Raw genomic sequence first — 19682 nt, forward strand, 5'->3', positions numbered from 1 at the left:
CCCTAACTCACCTAACCCGCCCTAACCCACATGTACACACAATCGCACACTTACCTGAACCTGACCCGTAACTTTCCACCAGAGCGCTGAAAATACTGAAGCAACAGAAATGGACAACCAAATTATTTCGATATTTTCAGCGTTCGCTGAAAACGGGTCGATATTAGAACACCCGACATTTCAAATGTTCGGTGTTCTAATATAGACCCGCTATGGCTAGGGACCGTGCTGCCACCGGTGGAGGGCCTGCAGTAGTAAAACCACTCTTGGCCACAGAGGAATTCCTGGTGAAACCTGGGATCAACCACCAGCTCCCAATTATCCATCACCCCGTACATTATGAAGGTGGGTGCCACAGCATCCACAGCAGAAGAGCATCCAGGTAAGCAAGCCTCCTGTATTCATCACTTTAATACTGTATCCGTCATTGTGGTAACCTTTGCATACCAGTACACGGATGCCAGGTCAATCTGCATTGGGGGGGTTTGTAATGCACAGTTGTGCACACATTCTCAGAATGTCAGCAATATAGGCAATATCACACTACCTACTGTACATCTTGCTATACACACATATTATCCTGTAACAATGCCACATTTGGTATTGCTGACAATATCTCTCCCTCACATTTCCATAGGTACATCAGGTGTGGCCGGATTCCAAAATCCTGTACCCAGTGAGTGTGATACTGTTTTTGTGTGGAACATATATACCCTAAGAATGTTAAGGGCTGACATTTTGCTGTATACACAACTGATATGCTTAGTCAGAGTACACTACTTGTATGTTCATTTTCAGAGAGGTTAACTGAAGTGCATTGAATTAGTAATCACAGCAGTGTATGTGCAGGAGCAGTAACATATTTGCACTTATTTTTGTGAAGGTCTATGCATTCTGCTATACAGGGGGCAACAGTATGTTAAAAATGGGTGCACTGTGTTTTAGATGTAGGTCTATCACATACACTGACATATCGCTTATTTCATGGGTGTATAGTAGTGGCAACATTAACAGGACATAGCTGCAGTGCATGTGGTTTACGTGGCCTGTCTTGTCTGTACATATTGTAGTCTGCTTGTGTGTTGGGCACAGGATCAGAAATAAGATGTGATATGTGTAATGCAGCTGTGGCACCTCACCTGTGTGAGTGTGTGTGTGTGTGTGTGTGTGTGTGTGTGTGTGTGTGTGTGTGTGTGTGTGTGTGTGTGTGTGTGTGTGTGTGTGTGTGTGTGTGTGTGTGTGTGTGTGTGTGTATCACCATACATAATAGTGCAGGTAGTAATGGACTTATTTTGTCTTCCTCCTTTAAGGTGACCATGGGGGTTGGGGATCTGTCCCCCTCACAACCTGATGTCAGTGTCTCATCAGATTCTGATGATGATGGTTGCCATAGTGAGGCACAGATGGGGTTGTTGGGGGCTGAATCTGTTCCATGGGTTGACGTCCCACTTGCTTCCCCTTTCTCCCTGCACACAGTCAGCATGTCCACACATACCCAGCAGTCAACCGAGTAGGCTGGAGGCCACAGTCATAGTGTGGCAGCATCGAACAGGAGAGTGTAGCAATAATGGCATCAGTGAGTGAAGGCACTAGCCATAGCCAGACAGGTGGCGAAGTCCCACACAGGCAGATTGACAGGGATGCCACTTGTCACAGGTGTCATATCATGAGTCACTTCACATATGTTTCAGGCCATCATGGAGGCACTGGCACATTCCGAATGCAACATCAGATGGATGCTCAGGATCATGGATGCATCACTGTCTGACAACCATGACTCCCTCCACCACATTGGAGATGCCATGCATCGTTTCACTGATGTAGTGGACAGACGGTAAGGTGAGGCATTCAGTCCTTGATCGCATATTGTCTGTGCTATAACGTGGTGGGAGTAGGGTATCAGACACGTGCCAGTAGGTCAGCAACAACATCCACTGAGAGTCCACATGTCCGTGCACACTCATGCTCCCATAGTGGCAGTACCTCCAGCACTACAGAAAGAAGAGTACTGCCCACACCACAATGTGGCAGGCCATGTGCACGTCATCCTGGGTGGTCACTTGAGGGACACAGGCCCAGCAGCACCAGTCACCATCAGCAACTAGTACTGCATCTGACTCTGGGTATGGTGGTGCCAGTGCCACTCCTGGCAGAGCCAGTTCCCATGCTCATGGCCAGAGACGGTGAACTGTCCATTCTATGCACAGTCCACAGCTGTCCAACGTACCCACATGTAGGGCTAGCACATGGCTTGACTGTGTATGTGCACACACTGGTATATCACTGTCACATGCAGGTCACCAACAGACACACATGGCACCTCTCTATGGCTCAGCTGACCAGCACTTCTTCCTGACTCTCACACACAATGCCAACTGTTTGGCACAGCCTAGGTCTCTGGCACCCCCACACCACACCCTGTGCATCTGATGATACCTGTGCCACATCCCTGCCATCCATACCATTGATGCAAGGATATGCAAATATATGTCTGAAGCACAGGGTGACTATAGTACATTACATTACATGTTGCAGAGTGTTGTGTTATGCCAAGACAAGTGCTGTATGCTGGGGTGTGTCATGAGTACATGTCAGTGTTTGTGTCTTTGTTGCATGATGTTAGATTGGTGGTGGTGTTGCAGACTGACAGGTGTTTCTGTTGTAGGGGTCTGAGTGCCTATGCTATAGAAACCTGGCGGCAGTGCAGCGGCTGAGGATGGCATGGTTGCAAAGCAGAAATATAACATCAGCAAGGTATGGCTATATATGTGCGCGGTTACCTAGGTGTGTATGTGTAGAACAGTGTGTCAGGGGCAATGGGGGCCAATAGCATAATCCTACATGCATACCCAGTGACAATGCATCCTACCCTTGCTACGTGTCACCTGGGTGTTCCATACCTACAAATGTAGCTGCTGGCAGTTAGCATTTATGCCTAGGTATGTGAGCTATTTAGGGCCAGCAGCCACTCACAGGGCCTGAAAATGTATAACCATTGCACACACATAGGCAAGACAGAAACACTGCTGCAAGGGGATATATTTACACACACACACACACACACACACACACACACACACACACACACACACACACACACACACACACACACACACACACACACACACAGTTGCCCTTTTTGAGATTAGAACCCCTACCTATCTAGGAGTATATACTATTGCACTACGTACTTATTGCATGCACCATGGAGCTTATGTGTCCTGAGAGTATCTCCTAGTGCTGTTAAGGTGGATGACATCAGCAGGCCCTGTAAAGGAGACTACTGGGGGGGGTTGACAGAGCCTGAAAATGTAAAACCATTGCACACAGATAAGCAAGACAGACACACTGCTGCAAGGGAGTATATTTACACACACACACACACACACACACACACACACACACACACACACACACACACACACACACACACACACACACACACACACACACACACACACTCACAGAGTTGCCCTTTTTGAGATGAGAATCCCTACCTATCTAGTAGAATATACTCACTACGTACTTAACACATGCACCACAGAGCTTATGTGTTCTGACAGTGTCTGCCAGTGCTAAGGTGGATGATCTCAGCAAGCCCTATAAAGGAGGCCAGTAGGGGGTTGACAGACCTGAAAACGTATAAGCATTGCATGCAGATAGGCAAAACAGACACACTGCTGCAAGGGGATATATTTACAAATACACACAGAGTTGCCCTTTTTGAGATTAGAACACCTACCTACTATTACACAATGCAGCACACTGTACTAGCAGCATGTACCACCAGTTACATTTGATGGACAAATGGCTGCAGCACTACATCACTCTGCACCTTTATGTGGCTCTATGGATCCACTATGTAATTTTGAAATTTCACAATCCCGACGTTCTAAATACAGACGCTCAGAACATCGAGATTGTGAAATCTTGAAATAACAAAAAAAATAAATAAAAAATAAAACCAAGAATACGTCAACAAAAATGATTTTGCAGGGGTACAAGCCTCCCTGCACCCCACACCCCCTGCAACTTAAATATATTAACTCTGAGATCGCACTACAGTGAAGAGAATGGTAATGCTCCCATTCTGCACTGTATGGCAATCTCCATTTACAGGTTTTGAGATTTCACAATTCCGAGGTTCTAAGCATTGGTATTTTGAACGTCGGGATTGTGAAATTTCAAAATTACATAGTGGACCCAGATATGTTATCTCTATATATCTATCTATATATATATATATGTGCCACATACTGATAGATAAGGGTAGTCATGTCTGAGGGGGATACAGAGAGACAGATATATATATATATATATATATATATATATATATATATACATATCTGTCTGTATGCACAGAGATATATTCACACCTCAGTTGTTTAGGCAGATGAGGCATCAGATGTAGGAACATGCCCAGTGTGACCTTCAGTACTTACAAGGTGACTCCAGGCCAGACCTACCTGTACTCCAGTCCAGGATTTTGTGTGCTACAGCCAATTGGCTGCTGCACCTGATTCAGCAGTCCAGCACTTCCCTGATATTATGTCCAAGGGATTCCCCAGTTGTGTGCTGCACATAATAACTGGGTCATACCTAGGGTGTGTGCAAATTGTAATAGACTGTGCAGGGTTTTTGCATTATATGTCTGGTACGTTTTACATAGCATTGTGATTTTCTGATACATCAGTGGCAAATCATTATAGATTGACATTAGGAACTGATGACAGTTGATTTACTTACTCCGTACACAGCAGGGAACCCATGCAACCTGTTATTCTCTGCACTTTCTACATTTATGTGCCCACTAGTTAATCCTTCTCCTTATATGTGGGCCTTTGTCCCACTCCTGTTCACGACTTTGTCCATATTTCCTGCTCTAAGTAGTTATAGGTATGCTGCGAGTGGGTTACATGATATAACACCACACACAGGGTTACAGACTTCACATCTCTGACTGTACACGTTTTGCATGATGTCCAGCATTCCACCCCATATGTCTGCTCTGCTCCTCAGACAGTGGAAGAGACGTATACTACTGGCCCTCTCCTCAGGGGTTCAGGGTAAATAAATGTGCTCACTGGTATGTATTTGTATGGCAGCCAAGAACTTGTGGAGTACACTAGATGCAGATGCCTGTGAGACCCCCATCATGTCCCCAGTTGGTCTTTGAAAACTACCTGTAGCTAGTATTCTAAGGGCTACACATACCTTAGATTCCACTAGGATGGGTTCCCCTCTGTTGGCTCTGGGTCTGAGTTGAGGGCAGCAAAGCTGGGTGACTTCTTGTAGTATGTCCCTGTCCACCCTGTAGTGCTCTACAATCTCCAGCTCTTGTATCTCCCGGAAGGTTACCCTGGGCCTGAAAACTCTTCTCCTTCACAGTCTAGGCCATTTGTCAGGAGCAGCATCAGCACATACAGATGTAGCAGAGCAGCAGCAGCACCTAGCATTCTGTCAGTTAAAATTCCCAATGAATGGCAGAGTAGTGGTGAAAAAAACATTGTAGGTAGGATACATACTATATAGATATGTGCTGGCTGCCAGCCTGTGTGATTGGGATAAACTATGATATGATGCACTTGCTAGGTATATCACTGAGGAGGGTTTGATCAGATCAGTAGCAGTTATCAGTAATTTATACTAGATTTTAGACATGATTGGCTTTCCAGACTATTTTTTTTTTTTTTTTTCCTTTTGAGCAGAGCAGCATGGTGCGCAGCGTGCTGCCTAAACAGTGCTCAGCAGTCTGGGACACACTGCCACACAGGCACACAGCATAGCTTAAACCCATCTAAACCCCTGCAGCTAAACAAAGGCACAAAAGCAGCACACTTCTTTTTACTACTGGCCACACACTGCAAAAACAGGCTGTGCTGCTAAGCTCCAGGTGCTAAATATATAGTAAGACACCCCTTTCATTTCAACTTGTTTTGTGGACTGGAATATGGTTCTTTTCTGGGGTTGACACTGGGGCCCACAGGTTTGCTCATTTTTACATAGACATTTTTTGCCACCAGTAACAGCATACACCATGCAACTTCTGGATAACTATTCTTCTGGATATTTCATCTTAGCAACACAACAGATATCCACCTCTAATTATACTGCATGTAGGGCCTATAATGCATAAATTTTTTCTATTATCATCTGTCAAAAATTTTTTTTTCTATATCTATATATATATATATATATATATATATATATATATTTTTTTTTTTTTTTTTTTTGCATAACAGCATGTTTGCACGCCGCTGTGTGCCCCACAAACCTAATATGGGTATTAAAAAGCATTATTTTATATTATTTTGCATTAGTGTTTGGACTCACAGGGAATAGTTTTGCATACATCTGTGCCTACTATCACATGTCTGACCTTCTAATTGGGCCATTACAGCCCCTGTTCAATTTATACATTTCTGTACATGGACGTTTTCCATGTACACTTCTAACACCAAAACGGGTTCTGCACGAATACCTATCTGCATCCTGGATAACAACACAACCTCACTTGCATGCAATTCACCTGCTTATGAGGTGATTTGCATGCCACAGACACTTCCTTGTCTGCATGCTTGTGCACGCCTCTCTGCTGTGTTTATTGGATGGCACGGCTGCTTAAATCCATGTTTACTCCGTGCCACTCTGTTTACACAGAAAATCACTCCGTGTAGGCTTTATTGAATCCCCCCCCCCCCATAGCTCTAAATACATGTGTCCTAGAAACTGCTGAAATAATTTTTAGGAAAAGTCAGTTAGGTATGCCTAGATTAGTCGTTCAGTACAGTTACACAGATGAATATAGGGGTACACAATAAATGAAAGGAAAACCACAGGTTCTCATGGAAATAATAGAGTAAAATACTTGGGGTAAATAAGCAAGTGGTGTAGATGAATGAATGGTGGTTTGCATTAGTCAAATCATTAATTTGGACAGCAAACCATATACATCATCATCTTAGCTAATTATTTTGTGATTTTGTCCCTGAAAGATAATGCAGTGCAAAAAGGTGGCAAACAGGACAGCAATTAAGGGATGATCTACAAAGTCAGTGTCCTGGGAAGATGGGATCTACAAGTAGGATACAGGAGTATATTATTAAACAGCTGAGGGAAGAGGATGTGGAACATGAAGGTACTAAACACAAACAGAAAATGATAAAGTTGCCAGCTGAATGGGAGCAAGAGCTGAAAGTTATGAAATGACAAGTGTTGATACGGAAGAAGAGTAAGGGTAAGGAGAGAGCGCAGGTGACTTCAGCAGTACACCTGTGAAGCAGTAACGCAATGAGGCTGCAAATACAGAAATACGAAATTAGATCCCTAAAGGGCATGCAGGCAATAGCATTGAGCCTCTTAATAGGATAGCTCCAGCTGTACTAGAACTAAGGTTGTAGTGGCCATCCTGTATGACAACATTTCAGTCTTTAGCCAGCAGTTGCTCATAAATCCATAAAATTAATCTTATAAAGAAGAGTAGTAAATATAAAGTCTGCACTGTTTTACTCAGAGGCAGTCAACACTGTTCAATGAATAACAATAGTTTCCCTACTAAGGAGCCCACATAATTGCTGCTGAGGCTCTCTAGCCTTCATCTGTTGTTATTAAAGGTAACACAGATGAGTGGGAATCCATACTACTGCTGAGGAATAAGCACTTCTTTATCTACAGCTGCCCTGGCCTTGGGACACAAGTAATAGGATAATGTCCTGCCTTGATCATTGTTTTGAGATGTTTAAAGTATGTGTCCATGGACAATGATGAGTCAGGCCTGAATCCCTAATATTTAAAGTGTTCCTCTCTTTCAAGAGATTGACTATCACAGCTGCAGACAAAGAACTTTGTTTTCTTTTGAAAAGTAAATCTTCAAATGATACTCCTCAAACCAGTCCATAAGAAAGGTAAAAATGGTCTGTAATTCCAAGATGGCATGTGAGGAGGATGTTGAAATACAACAGAATAGTTTACAATGTTACAAGGAGGTAGGACAGGTCAAAGTCTGCTGACAAATATAGAACGGAAAAGTGGCTTGTATCAAGCCTTGAGACACCAGTGAAGTCATAAAAAGAACATCAGAGAGAACCACTGACTCTGTAACAGCCATTAGTGATATGTTTAGCGAACTAGTGGAAAGGTGTGCAAGACCAAAGGAAGTCAGAATCAACAGTGGGGTAATGTGGTTAAACATAAGTTAAGTACCTACTGAAATATGATCTTTCTCTGCTCTCTGACCAGATACTGGAACATCGTGGCAGGTGCTTTTAGTTTGCTGCAGTGATGACAATAAGCTTTTCACAAGCTGAGCTCCTCCTTCTGTACCCATAACTACCATCTGTTGAGTCCTTCAGATCAAGTATTTCAACTTTTAGTCATACAGGTATGTATAACAATTTAAATTGAATAAGGAATTTTAAATGCGAGCCTGCTTACAGACCCTTAAGAGATTATAATTTGGAGATGCAAGGTAGGTATGTTGTTCCAGTGTTCAATCAATGGAAAGAAATCTAATATTCTGTCAAGTAATTAGCTTACATATTTCTCAGGTCCTGACCAGACCATGGAACAACAGCACAGCATCCCCAGCAAAAATGGGTGGCTTAGCCTAACAAACCTTTAAAAATGTTCACTCCAAAAGATGTCTCTATTCTAGAAATAGAGTCAAGGCTATAATACTTAGCAAAGGTATGTAGTGAAGAAGTACTATGATCTCATCAAATGAAGGTTACATAGGAATGCCAAGGACATAGTTTGAGTCCTAACCGAGTGAGCCTTTGGTGGAACAGTAAGCTGCTTGCCTACCATTGTATAAGAAAAGGAAATGCAGTCTGAAATCTATTTTTCCAATATAATCTTAGTGATCTTTTGATTCAGCTTGGCGGCTGGAAAACTGACAAAATGTTGTTTGTCTTTCTTAAAGACCTTTGTTTGATCCAAAGAGAACCTTAATTGTCTGTGAACATCCAAACAATGTAACTAATACTTCTCTTTATTAGAGTACTTAGAAAAAAATACTGGCACATGTATGTATTGATGTAAATTGTTTTGAGTAGCTACCTTAGGTATAAAGAAGAGTTTTGGTCCTAGTGAAAGATAATGTAAAGGTATTGTGAAGATACAGCATGAAGTTCAAAGACTCACTGAAGTAATAGACAACAAAAGGGGCTGTTTTCCATTGTAACAACTTGATATCAATTGAATCCACTGGCTCAAAGGGAGGTTTTGTCAAACTAATGAGTACAAAGTTCAGATCCTAAGTTGCAGCTGGTTTAATCACCAGTGATCTAGGATGAAAAACATCTTTGTTTTAGATCTTATGCATTCAGTGTTCAACCAGGGAATGAGTTGGAAAACCTTTGTGATAAGACAAAATGCTTGAGGGGTAACTTGCTCTTTTGTATAATTCTGTTAAAAAGGTTAATACCTTCTCTAACTGCGCTGAAACTTGAGAAATGTTTCTATCATAAGCCCACAGTTAAAATTTCCTTCATTTTCCTTTGTACGTTCTCCTGCTTGAAGTTTTTGGAGATGCTATAATGAGTTTAATGACTTCTGGAGAAAACTGAGACTTCCTGGACATTAGTAGAACTAGAGAAACCAAGTGGTTAGTTGAAGGGACCAGATGTCTGAATGAGGTTATCTGGATGGGTGACTTGGCAGAGAAGAGCTCTGTGGTAGAAATCTTCTTCAAATGAGGCTAAAGCAAGGAGAATCATGTCTGGCATGACCAGAAGGGTGCTGTGTGCTTTGCAAACTTTGGCGAACTGTAACAGTCCTGGTAACAAGGGAAGAAGGGAATAGGAGTAGAGGAGGCCTGGAGGCCAATCATGGGAGAATGTGTCTTTGGGTGCCTATCCTTCTTGGGGAACTATGTTGAAGAAGTAAGGGCATTTGGTGTTGAATGGCAAAGAATAAAGATCACAGCAAGGTCTCCCCCATTTGTTGAATATGCTGCCTGCTACTCTGCTGTTGAATCAAATTACAAAGATTACCAGTGTCTCTGGTAAAACTGCCTCAAATACAAGAACCGTATGTGCACCAAGAGATGGCCATGATTTTAGAGAGTTCACCATCAATGTCACCAGCACCAAAGCAGTTGCCTGACATAACCAGTGCAGATTCCATTGCTGCTGATTCTAGAACCAGGCCTGGAGGAGGAATGGCAAGATGGGAGGTCAGGGTAACTTCTCTGCCTCAGTTGGGAACTGTCAGGACCAAGATGATACAGTATTGAAACTGGGTCTTGACAAAGGCTGACATCATGTGCTCCTAATCAATCTGTGTAGGGCCCCAAAGAGATCTGTGAGAATGAAATGATGTTGCATATGGGGGTCTTGAAGAAAGCAATCCAGAGAGTTCCTTTTCAGAAGAGAAAATACCAGTGCATCATCACAGTGTGCAGCTTTCTATTGTGCTGGAAGAATCTTGTAGGTGAGGAGATGAAGGCTTGTCTGGAGTACAGACACTGAGTAATTTCTTCCATGGGAGACAGGGTCGAAGCCCTAGGTGCTCTGGGAAGGGTATACTTCTCTAATACCAACTGTACGTCTGCTTCACTTTTCTTCCTTTTGTTTTGTGCCAGTGTCTCTAAAGCTCCCAGCAGTACCTAGTCAGGTAGGAGAATTTCCTTGACTACAAGTTTATTTTTACTTGCTGCTATCGTACAGGAACTAAAATGCTTATGAATATTGCAGTCGCTGGCAAGATGTGAATTTCCTGAACATATAAAACACAACTCATGTGGGACTGGTGGGGCTATCTTATACCCACAATGCTTAAACTTTTTAAAACCTGGTTTTCCCCTCTTTCTCCAGGAGGTCTAACTGCAAATCTCGACACTAAACTAGTTCTTAACAGAGCAAACGTGCCAGCAAACCTAGGAAAAGAGAATAACAGATACCAAAGGATAGTAGGTCCAAACGCCCAAGTTGTGACAAGATAGTTGTGTAGAAAAGGAAGTCAAGAATCAGCCACATACACTAAATTTCCAAGAGAAAATTAAAAAAAAAATGCATTTAGCTCTCCCACTAGATACTGAAAATTACCCTTTTAGTCTTCAAGCTTTTTGGAGACATCATAGTCAGAATGGCAACAACCTGATCTGGAGGACTCAGCAGAAACAGAGGAGTTTGTTGCCATCACTATAGGGTGCTAAAGGTATTAATTCTGATGTTCTACTGTCCAGGCAGGATCTGGGAAATCAGCTCCATTGCCTTAAGTCCACTAATACAGCTTCTGCTAAAACACCTTAGTCCTGTCCAGTTAGGATGTTATCTGTGAGAAGCCAGATAGCACTAATTGTCATTAAGATGCAGGTAAACCTTATTCTCAACACAGTCCTGAATGTAAACAGTAAGAATCTTTCCACAAATCTCTAGTATATTTTATGTACTTATTTCCTGCCAACCTGAACATTCCCAACACAGAACAGACCTGTTACTTGAAAGTTATAGAAGCATTTCTAATGGAACCATATACTTTTAAAAAGCAACAACATAGAAAACTAAGTACATCAGAGTTATAGCTTCAAAGCAATGAACTGGCTGAGCTGTTTCAAAGTATGTATTCGCTAAGTACAAATAAGCTGCAACAGCTAGATTCAGGATGTACATTGTGGAATAAGCTACCTGATCCTTTTCACTATCATGAGATGTTTTACATTTCTTCTGAACACTGGTTAAATATGAATGCAACAGCCACTGGTTTCTAGAGTCATACACAAAGAACAGAATCATAACAGCAGAGTAATCACCCCCCACACACACACACACACACACACACACACAAAATAATACATTGCCATGCCAGTTTTGGCTGCCAGTCACTGTAATTCTTGCAGGGCTTATAACTCACAGCTTTCATATTTGCAGTTCCTAAACAGAGTCTTACTTCCCACACCACTAGTATTATGCATGTATGTAAAAAGTTCTCTCTCTGGTACGGGGTGTAACAGGAATTCAAAGTGACATTGTCACTGTGAAACTTTAGCTGTAGAAATCATAAAGTATGGAAGCTGAATAGCAACACAAGGATGATTACATGTGCAGCAATAGCAAAGTATATATTTAAAGTGGCTTTATCTAATACTCTGATATCATTCATACAGATATGCATACCTTACGGTTTCTTCAAACAGAATGTCATCTACAGAAGCTGTTACACAGGGCACTCCAGCATGCCTCTCCGCTAAACAGGAAAAATGAGAAATATTGTTATCCATCCACATAACAATGATTCTTTCTTTAGTCATCAATACCCCATTTTAAAGTATTATCTAACATTACAGTTCTGTCTTTAATACTGCTAAAAGTCACAAGTACAATTGGACCTGTTAAAATATGTCATCAGAATTCCTTAAAACAGTGACTAAATGCTTTTGTTACTGGAAATGGATACAACAAAGCAAATACCATTTTAAAAATAAAACCTGCTTAAATTTATTTGTCTTGAGGATGAACATTTGTTTTCTGTTATGAATTGCACACGACCAAGAAGAATATTTTATAGCTGAACAACAATGGTATGAATATCATAAATAATTGTAGCACCAACTAAGCAACAGGTATCCTAGCATTTAAAATGGAAATATAGTCACCTCTCAAAAAAAAAAAATAATGAATAATGCCTTCATGAAAAGGGGTTGGTATTTACCATGCTGGATTACCTGAAGGTGGTAACATGATACACTGCAGTTGAGAAGCTGGCCATTAAGTCAGTGGTAAGTAAAAGCCTGAATGTTTCCAGGAAGAAAAGGGAAGGGCTGGCCACTCTACTGTCTCAGATTTTGGAAGTTAAATCTACATAAAAATATGTGAAAGATATGGGCAGTTATTAAAGAAAAATTAAATGGCATACAGTTTGCATCAAAAATAAACTAGGACAAAGTATAAGATCTCAGCATTTACATGGGAATGAAGAAAGCAAATGAGTCAATACAATCAGAAGGAATCTTTAGGCAGTGCCTTGGCACTTGGCAGCCCCTATGTCTAGAGATTGTAAACTGACATTTTTTTTAAAGAACATATTTTTCAGATTAAAAGTTGTAATGAAGCAATAAACATTGAGCTTGATTATAGCTGGCTTATAAACTGTATGTGTATCTGTTCTATTTTATGTAATAGTTTTTTATCCAGCAAAAAAAAAAAAACAGTTTGCAACCTGTTTGTTACTCGTAATCTGTATCTCACTTGCAAGCTGTCACCTTTATACAGAATTTGGCCCACCCTTGCTATGGTACTGCTGGCAAATGTAAAGCCAACTACAAATGTTGTAAATTGTATTTGTCTTACTTCCAGGATTAATATAAGCATTTTTTTTCATTTGTTAGCCTTTGACAAGGCATCCTTTTTCAGGATATAGGGTAAATTTAGTAATCTGGAAGGGGTACATTTGGATGAACATTACTTTAGAGGAGGACTGAGATATGGCAAGGAGGATACGCAAAAGAAAGGAAAATGCTTTGCATCTGCCCACTTTCTATGGTGTCACCACTTGGGCCTGTCTATATGAGACCTAGAGTGGAGCATCATCGGAAAGCAGAGAACTTCACAATAATATAGAAGTAATACTGGCTCATTGATAGTACAAAGTTCCACACAAGAGATACTGAAAGAATTAATGATCTGGCAAGTACTACAGGCAGCAAAGCAGATGAAGCAGAAAGGCACAGAAAGAATTAACAACAAGCATACCAAACTTGTGTTGATCTGTCAACATCCAACTGGCTGTATAAGCCATGAATTGTATTCACAGGTAAGTGTGACTAGAACAACTGCTGCTATATAAGGGCAACTAGCTTGGAAAGGTCAGCATGGAATGTGGCAAACAAGGCTGAATCACCCAGCTCAGGCAGTTTTGTGACTCCGTTTTCTTTTAATATATGTTTATGCCACTACAATGATTTGTTTTTATGAGCCAACCATATCCAGGCTCAAGTACAACTGTACGTTACTGGAAATCTGTTATTTCTAAACAGAACTACAGCACTGCATTCAGTTTTCAATACAAAAAAGTGTGTTGCTTTTGCATTTCATTTGTTAAAAAGAAAGAAGCTTTTCTTGGAGCTGAAAATTCTTGCCATGACCTCATGAAAGACTCAGCTCACTCACACTGCCTTACTACCTAAATGAATGCACAATATACAAATAAGAAATCATTAGCATGCAAAAAATGTGTGCTAACTGGGCATAGCAATCACTATGCCCAGTGTAAATCCACCATTACTCATGGTAATTAGTCAGGCTGCTGTAGTTATTGAAAACAAATAACTACAACTGAAATGGTCCCCACTCTACAAAGCAAAGAAAACAGAGTCAACTTTCAGAAGACTGGAAATCAAACTTCCACCCTCCCCAAAGGCAAAAAAAAAGAAAAAAACTGAAAATATTAAAAAATCTAGTTCACTGTTTCTTCATGTAAATAGTAAGATGTAGAAGCACTCCTGAGTCCCGACTGAAAAAAAAAAATGTGACAGAATCTTTATTCTGTTCGGTGTAATGTGCAGGTCCCAGCACATACATGTCCAACGCATGTGCAGTCAGTAGCAGGCCACCCTCCAGTCGTAGAAGACGGCACATAGCTATACCATCAAGAGATTCAGAGATACAATGTTGTTAGTTAAAAAGGTAATCAATTTTATGTATTTTTAATAAATGGCATTTTATAATAGCAATACTCTTGTGTGTAATTAATGCAGGATTTACTTATGGCTACCTTTATATTAATGCAGGATTTATCCATGGCTGACTGTTTTTGCTCACTCAGTAGTCATCCACCCAATCAAACTACATCAACCATGATTCTACCCAACACTACCCCACACCGAGTCATGAATTACTCCTAAAGACTACTATATTTCCATGCTAAACATAGCCTTAGCAGTTTTTTACTTCCTGGAAAGACAAGTTGCCAGTTAATTCTTACAGCTGGAACTCCTTACACTGTTAATCTGGTAGAATGAGAATTTAGGAACAAAATGGAATTACTGGGGATGGTAGAGGATGAGCTTACTATAGTAGGCAAGACAGAAGGATAGGAAGGAGGAAGGGGAAGAGATGATGGACTACGAGGGGAAAATGTCTTTAGGGTAAATGAACAGAGGAGTTTGCAAGGTTTTTATGATTTGGGATACCAGACCCAATAAAGAAAGTGATAGAAAACAGTGTTTTCAGATTTACCAAGAGGGGCTTAGATGCATTAAAAGAAATGTGCTACTGATGATAGAGGTATTGCAGCTTAGGAGCATGTCATGTGATCGAACATAATTTCTGTGAACGCAAAAAGAGCAAGTGCTGTTCACTGAAATTATGTTCGATAATAGTGGGGTTTGCTGCTTTCTGCACTGTTCTGTGACCTTAGAGTTGGTATATATAAATGCAGTGGGGTCCTCCCACATGTCATGTGATGGTCCTTTAAAACCTGTTTTTAAACAAAACAATTTTTCTGACTTTTGGTTTTCAGTAGGAAATATTTATCCAGGATTAGCAGACAAAGCTGTCCAGAAATTATTTCCATTTTCTTCTACATATCTGTGCGAGTGAGTCTTTTCCACGTTACTTTAACTAAACAATAAACAGTGAAAAGAAACAACTTCATCCATCGCACAGTTATCGAAGTAAGCATAAATAATTATTGTTAACATTTTTTTTAATCGCAGTGTATTTTGATTTGAAACCCTTTCCATATTGCACCATGTAGAAACTTGTCAATATTTCAGGAGAAAGTAGTCACACAGAAATCTCTTTCACTTTCACACACACACCCACAAACATCCATATAGTCTCACACTCTCAGAAACAGGTGAAAACAATGACTATGTCTGTCTTTCAACTAAAATATGTGCATTAGTATTATTACTTTTGGAACATTTTAACTATCAGATGCTGATTTCACTTTTACAAAGCATGTACTTTCTCAACTCCTGCTTGTATGTGTCAAGCTACTGTTCTGTAATTTATGAGTTTTTACAGTGACCTCTTAAAATCTGAGTAAGTTAGAAAGTGATATATCATCCAATCCCTTTCCTTTTAGTACTCTGTAATTTGAGAGTTTCTGTCGGTGTAACTGCTGATTGTACTTTATGATAATTGAGTATAAGCATTAGCACTTGAAGGAGCAGTGAACCTCTGGTCTGCAGTAAGGAATGTATATAAACCTATATTAAACAGTCAAAGAACTGTATACATTGTGTCACCAAATATCAGCAACTTGAACCTCATTGCTTACATTTTTTTGATGCTGCTTTGCAATATAATACCTACACACATTTTTTTCCTGCATCTGTCATTCATATGCATGACAATCCCTTTTGGACTCTGTAATATTAAAGACAATAAAATGAATAGTTAGTCATGCATTGAGGGGAATTGGCTTTGCATTAACAAATACCTGTAAGTTTCAGAATCACTTTGCTTCATATTGAGTTATCAGTACTAGAGGCAGTCATAATATTAAGCAAGGGCCCTACTCAAGATTTTTACTTTAAGTATGTTAGCAGAACTCCAGTGTCTTTTTAGCACACTATTATCAACATATGTACAGTTCTTGTGTCTATGACACTGACTGCTAGAAACATATGAGGCAGACATTGTTTGTTTGCTTGCTTGTTATTACTACTTCCCTGTTAAGTCTACGGGCTTTTCACTGCATACACAAAAATGCATCAAAAATGTTTAACATACTAAAGTTGAAGCATCCACTGTTCAACGACTTTTGATTTGGAATAGTTAAAATATTTTATGCAGTAATAAATGGTACAGTTGTATAATAAGTAAACTTACCATAACAGTAGAATACAGATGTTTGCATATAATAGCCTTATTTCAAAAAAGTATCACTCAGGGAATGAACAAATATTTACTTAGAGTGAGATTAAAGCTTTTTTGGGAATTATACTCTTTTCTGAATGGTGACTTTTTTGGAATTTGTTGGAGTATATTTAACTGGGCTAGAATTCCTTTTTATTCACTCTTAACAGTTATTGTAAAACATGTTTTATATACCTGCAGTTGTTGAAAAAGGCTGCAATGTTTTCTGTGTGGATCATTTGCAGATAAAAAGTAATGCAATGAGAATCATTGGATTTACTTCATTATTGGCACAATGCTGGATACTAGAAACTGCTTTCTTATTTCAGATTTGTGTTTCAATGACTATTAAATATCATGGCTCTTAGGAAAAAAAACAGGTTTCCTTCCCCTTTAACTGTATGCCACCTCACCTAGCTCCTTACTCATAATATTGATTTGGCTGCATGTTGCATTATTTATTGTTACAGGTTCTTTCATGTCCAAATATTGCAGAGAGGAACAGTGGTACATTGGATCTAATCAGAATTGACAATTCTTGTTAACTGCACATGTAGCATTGTATTTAGATTAATTAGTGATTTGTTTCAAATGGGGGAATTGTCTTGGTTGGTTAGATAGGTTTTTAGTTCATAACTAAGCTTAAATGTGTGATTCTACGATTAGGTTCAGGAAGTATGCTAGCAATTTGATGTTTCTTATTTTTATTGTCCTGTAGAAATTTACTTTCATAATAGCTAGAACTCTTGGTATAGCTTTCAGTACAGCCCAGGTGATTGGAGTTCAGTTACTGACCATGGTGCCTGATTATCTATTTTCAACATAACTTAGCAATATTCACAGAAATAATGACATTTAATAACATTTGGAAGTGCCTTAATGCACTACTACTCATTCTAGAAATTAACTCAAGTGCATGTGTAGCTCATCAGACAGTTTTAGAAGCTGGAGTCAGTTTAAATCGCAATCCTTTACAAATAAAACACATTTTTGCAATTCAAATATTGCTTTAATATTAATTATTTCGTAATATTAGTAGAATCCAAAATATAGGGGTCCGTGAATATATTTCCTTTATCAAAAGGGGTCCTCCAGCTTGCAAAGGTTTGGAACCACTGTGTTAGATCATTTGTCCTTAGCTATTCTGTCTTTAAATCAAATGGCATACAATCATGTATGACACCTGGTCTTTTATTCATATAATATACATCCTCACCATATTTAGCCTTCATCTCTACCTCTCACATTACATACCATCGCATCATGCCTGATATACATAGCTGTCCATTCCTCATTTAACTACAGTTGCCACTTTTAACATCTCTCCAGTTTTCTCTTCATTCCTGCCTACTCTTTTCAGTCCATTGTTTTTCATATAACTAATCTTTTGAATTACTTTCTAAGCCTTATACAGCACACTCATCTTTGGCACCATATGTTTTCTTTCATACATGTGAATTTTATCTCTTTGTACATATTTTGGGTTCCACAAAAAATTTCTCTCTGTATCATACTGTCACTCTCCTCAACACAGGTTGCTACTTAGTGACTGTTTCCTGGGTAACTATTTCTTATGTAGCTATTTATATCAACCAATATTTCCTACATATATAATAATAAATGTTTCTCTAGCAATAAGATCAAGCATGTTTTCTATGTGCTTCTATTTCCCATGTAACTAGTAGTAAATGTTTATGAAATGGTGCAATCTTTTTCTTTTTCTTTTCTTTTTTTTTTTTTCTATGTGCCTTTTTCCACAAGGCATATCAGACATTCAGCCTAGCCTATTCTTTTCCCCATCGAGAAGAGAACTCATTGACAAAAATTAAAGATGGAAGCAATACTGTTTTTAGGAGCTTTAATCATACCCTGATTCAGGATTAGGGCCCATTCCTGTAACAGTATTAGAAACCTAAAACATTTAAAAACTGAGAGGTCCAGGGGTTCATGGAGGTCCATGGCGAGCGGGAAAAAAAAGTGCAATAACAATGTAGACCATAGTGCTGCTTGCACCGGTTCTGTTCGGCTCATTCCATTGTTTGTATTCTGTGTCTGAATAGATGTACTGTAATGTCCATAACCATGTAAAAGTGTTTGTAGTCCTGATATCAGACACACTTGTACACATTGACAGACATTTGTACACTTACTCATGGCAGGCAGCAAAGTATTGCTGTTACCTGTTCAGTGCTGATGATTCACACCCATTTGACATGCTTCACCAGCAGTGTCAACAGAATAAAAAAAATTCTGTGACCTGTCCCCAAGTCTATATACGTCCTAGCCCCATACTAAGCATTCCACATCCTATTTATACTACACTAGGTATCCCTGCCCTGCCACAGAAAATATTGAATATAATTTCTGCACACTGTAGAGATTAAAACAGCTATTTTATCATTATTAGCTAAAGAAGCATCAACTGTTTCAATATGCTAGCCAAGCAGTCACACTTGAATCAGCCTGGTCTCTACAAAACCAAGCATATTGGACTGGTGCACACCACGCACCAATGGCAGAAATGTAACATATATAATAGAGGCTACAAAGAAGCAGCCTGCAGAAGAAAGATCAACAGCCATGGCACTACTGACCCAAAAATAAAGAACAATTGTTAGTTATGCAGCCTACATGTATACCTGTTGGGTTGGGGAAGGTGTCTAACTTGCAAAGTAATCCAATACATGCTGAGGAGATAGTTCAAGGGTCATGTCCTCTAGGGACAATGCAGAAAGAAATTATGGTTTGACATAAACAGAGTCAGTGAGTTAGTGAGTGTCAGACTCTTTCTCTCTCTCTCTCTCTCTCTCTCTCTCTCTCTCTCTCTCTCTCTCAACAGCGTCCTAACAATGCCATTCACCTGCAAGATTCCAGGCA

At 39.8% G+C, this 19682-nt stretch overlaps 1 protein-coding gene across 2 annotated transcripts in view; it reads right to left on the reverse strand.

Moving 5' to 3' along the window:
* ACOT12 (acyl-CoA thioesterase 12) overlaps window positions 1-19682 on the reverse strand; it is a 772547-nt gene that overhangs the window by 623941 nt on the left and 128924 nt on the right. For both annotated transcript variants that reach the window (XM_044064240.1, XM_044064239.1), the window contains exon 2: window positions 12117-12186. In XM_044064240.1, the coding sequence (XP_043920175.1) occupies window positions 12117-12186 (70 nt within the window). The remainder of the gene's footprint in view (window positions 1-12116; window positions 12187-19682) is intronic.

Source organism: Protopterus annectens, chromosome 2.part2, assembly GCF_019279795.1.
Source record: "Protopterus annectens isolate FY-2018-M chromosome 2.part2, PAN1.0, whole genome shotgun sequence".
In the NCBI taxonomy this organism is placed as follows: domain Eukaryota; kingdom Metazoa; phylum Chordata; order Ceratodontiformes; family Protopteridae; genus Protopterus; species Protopterus annectens.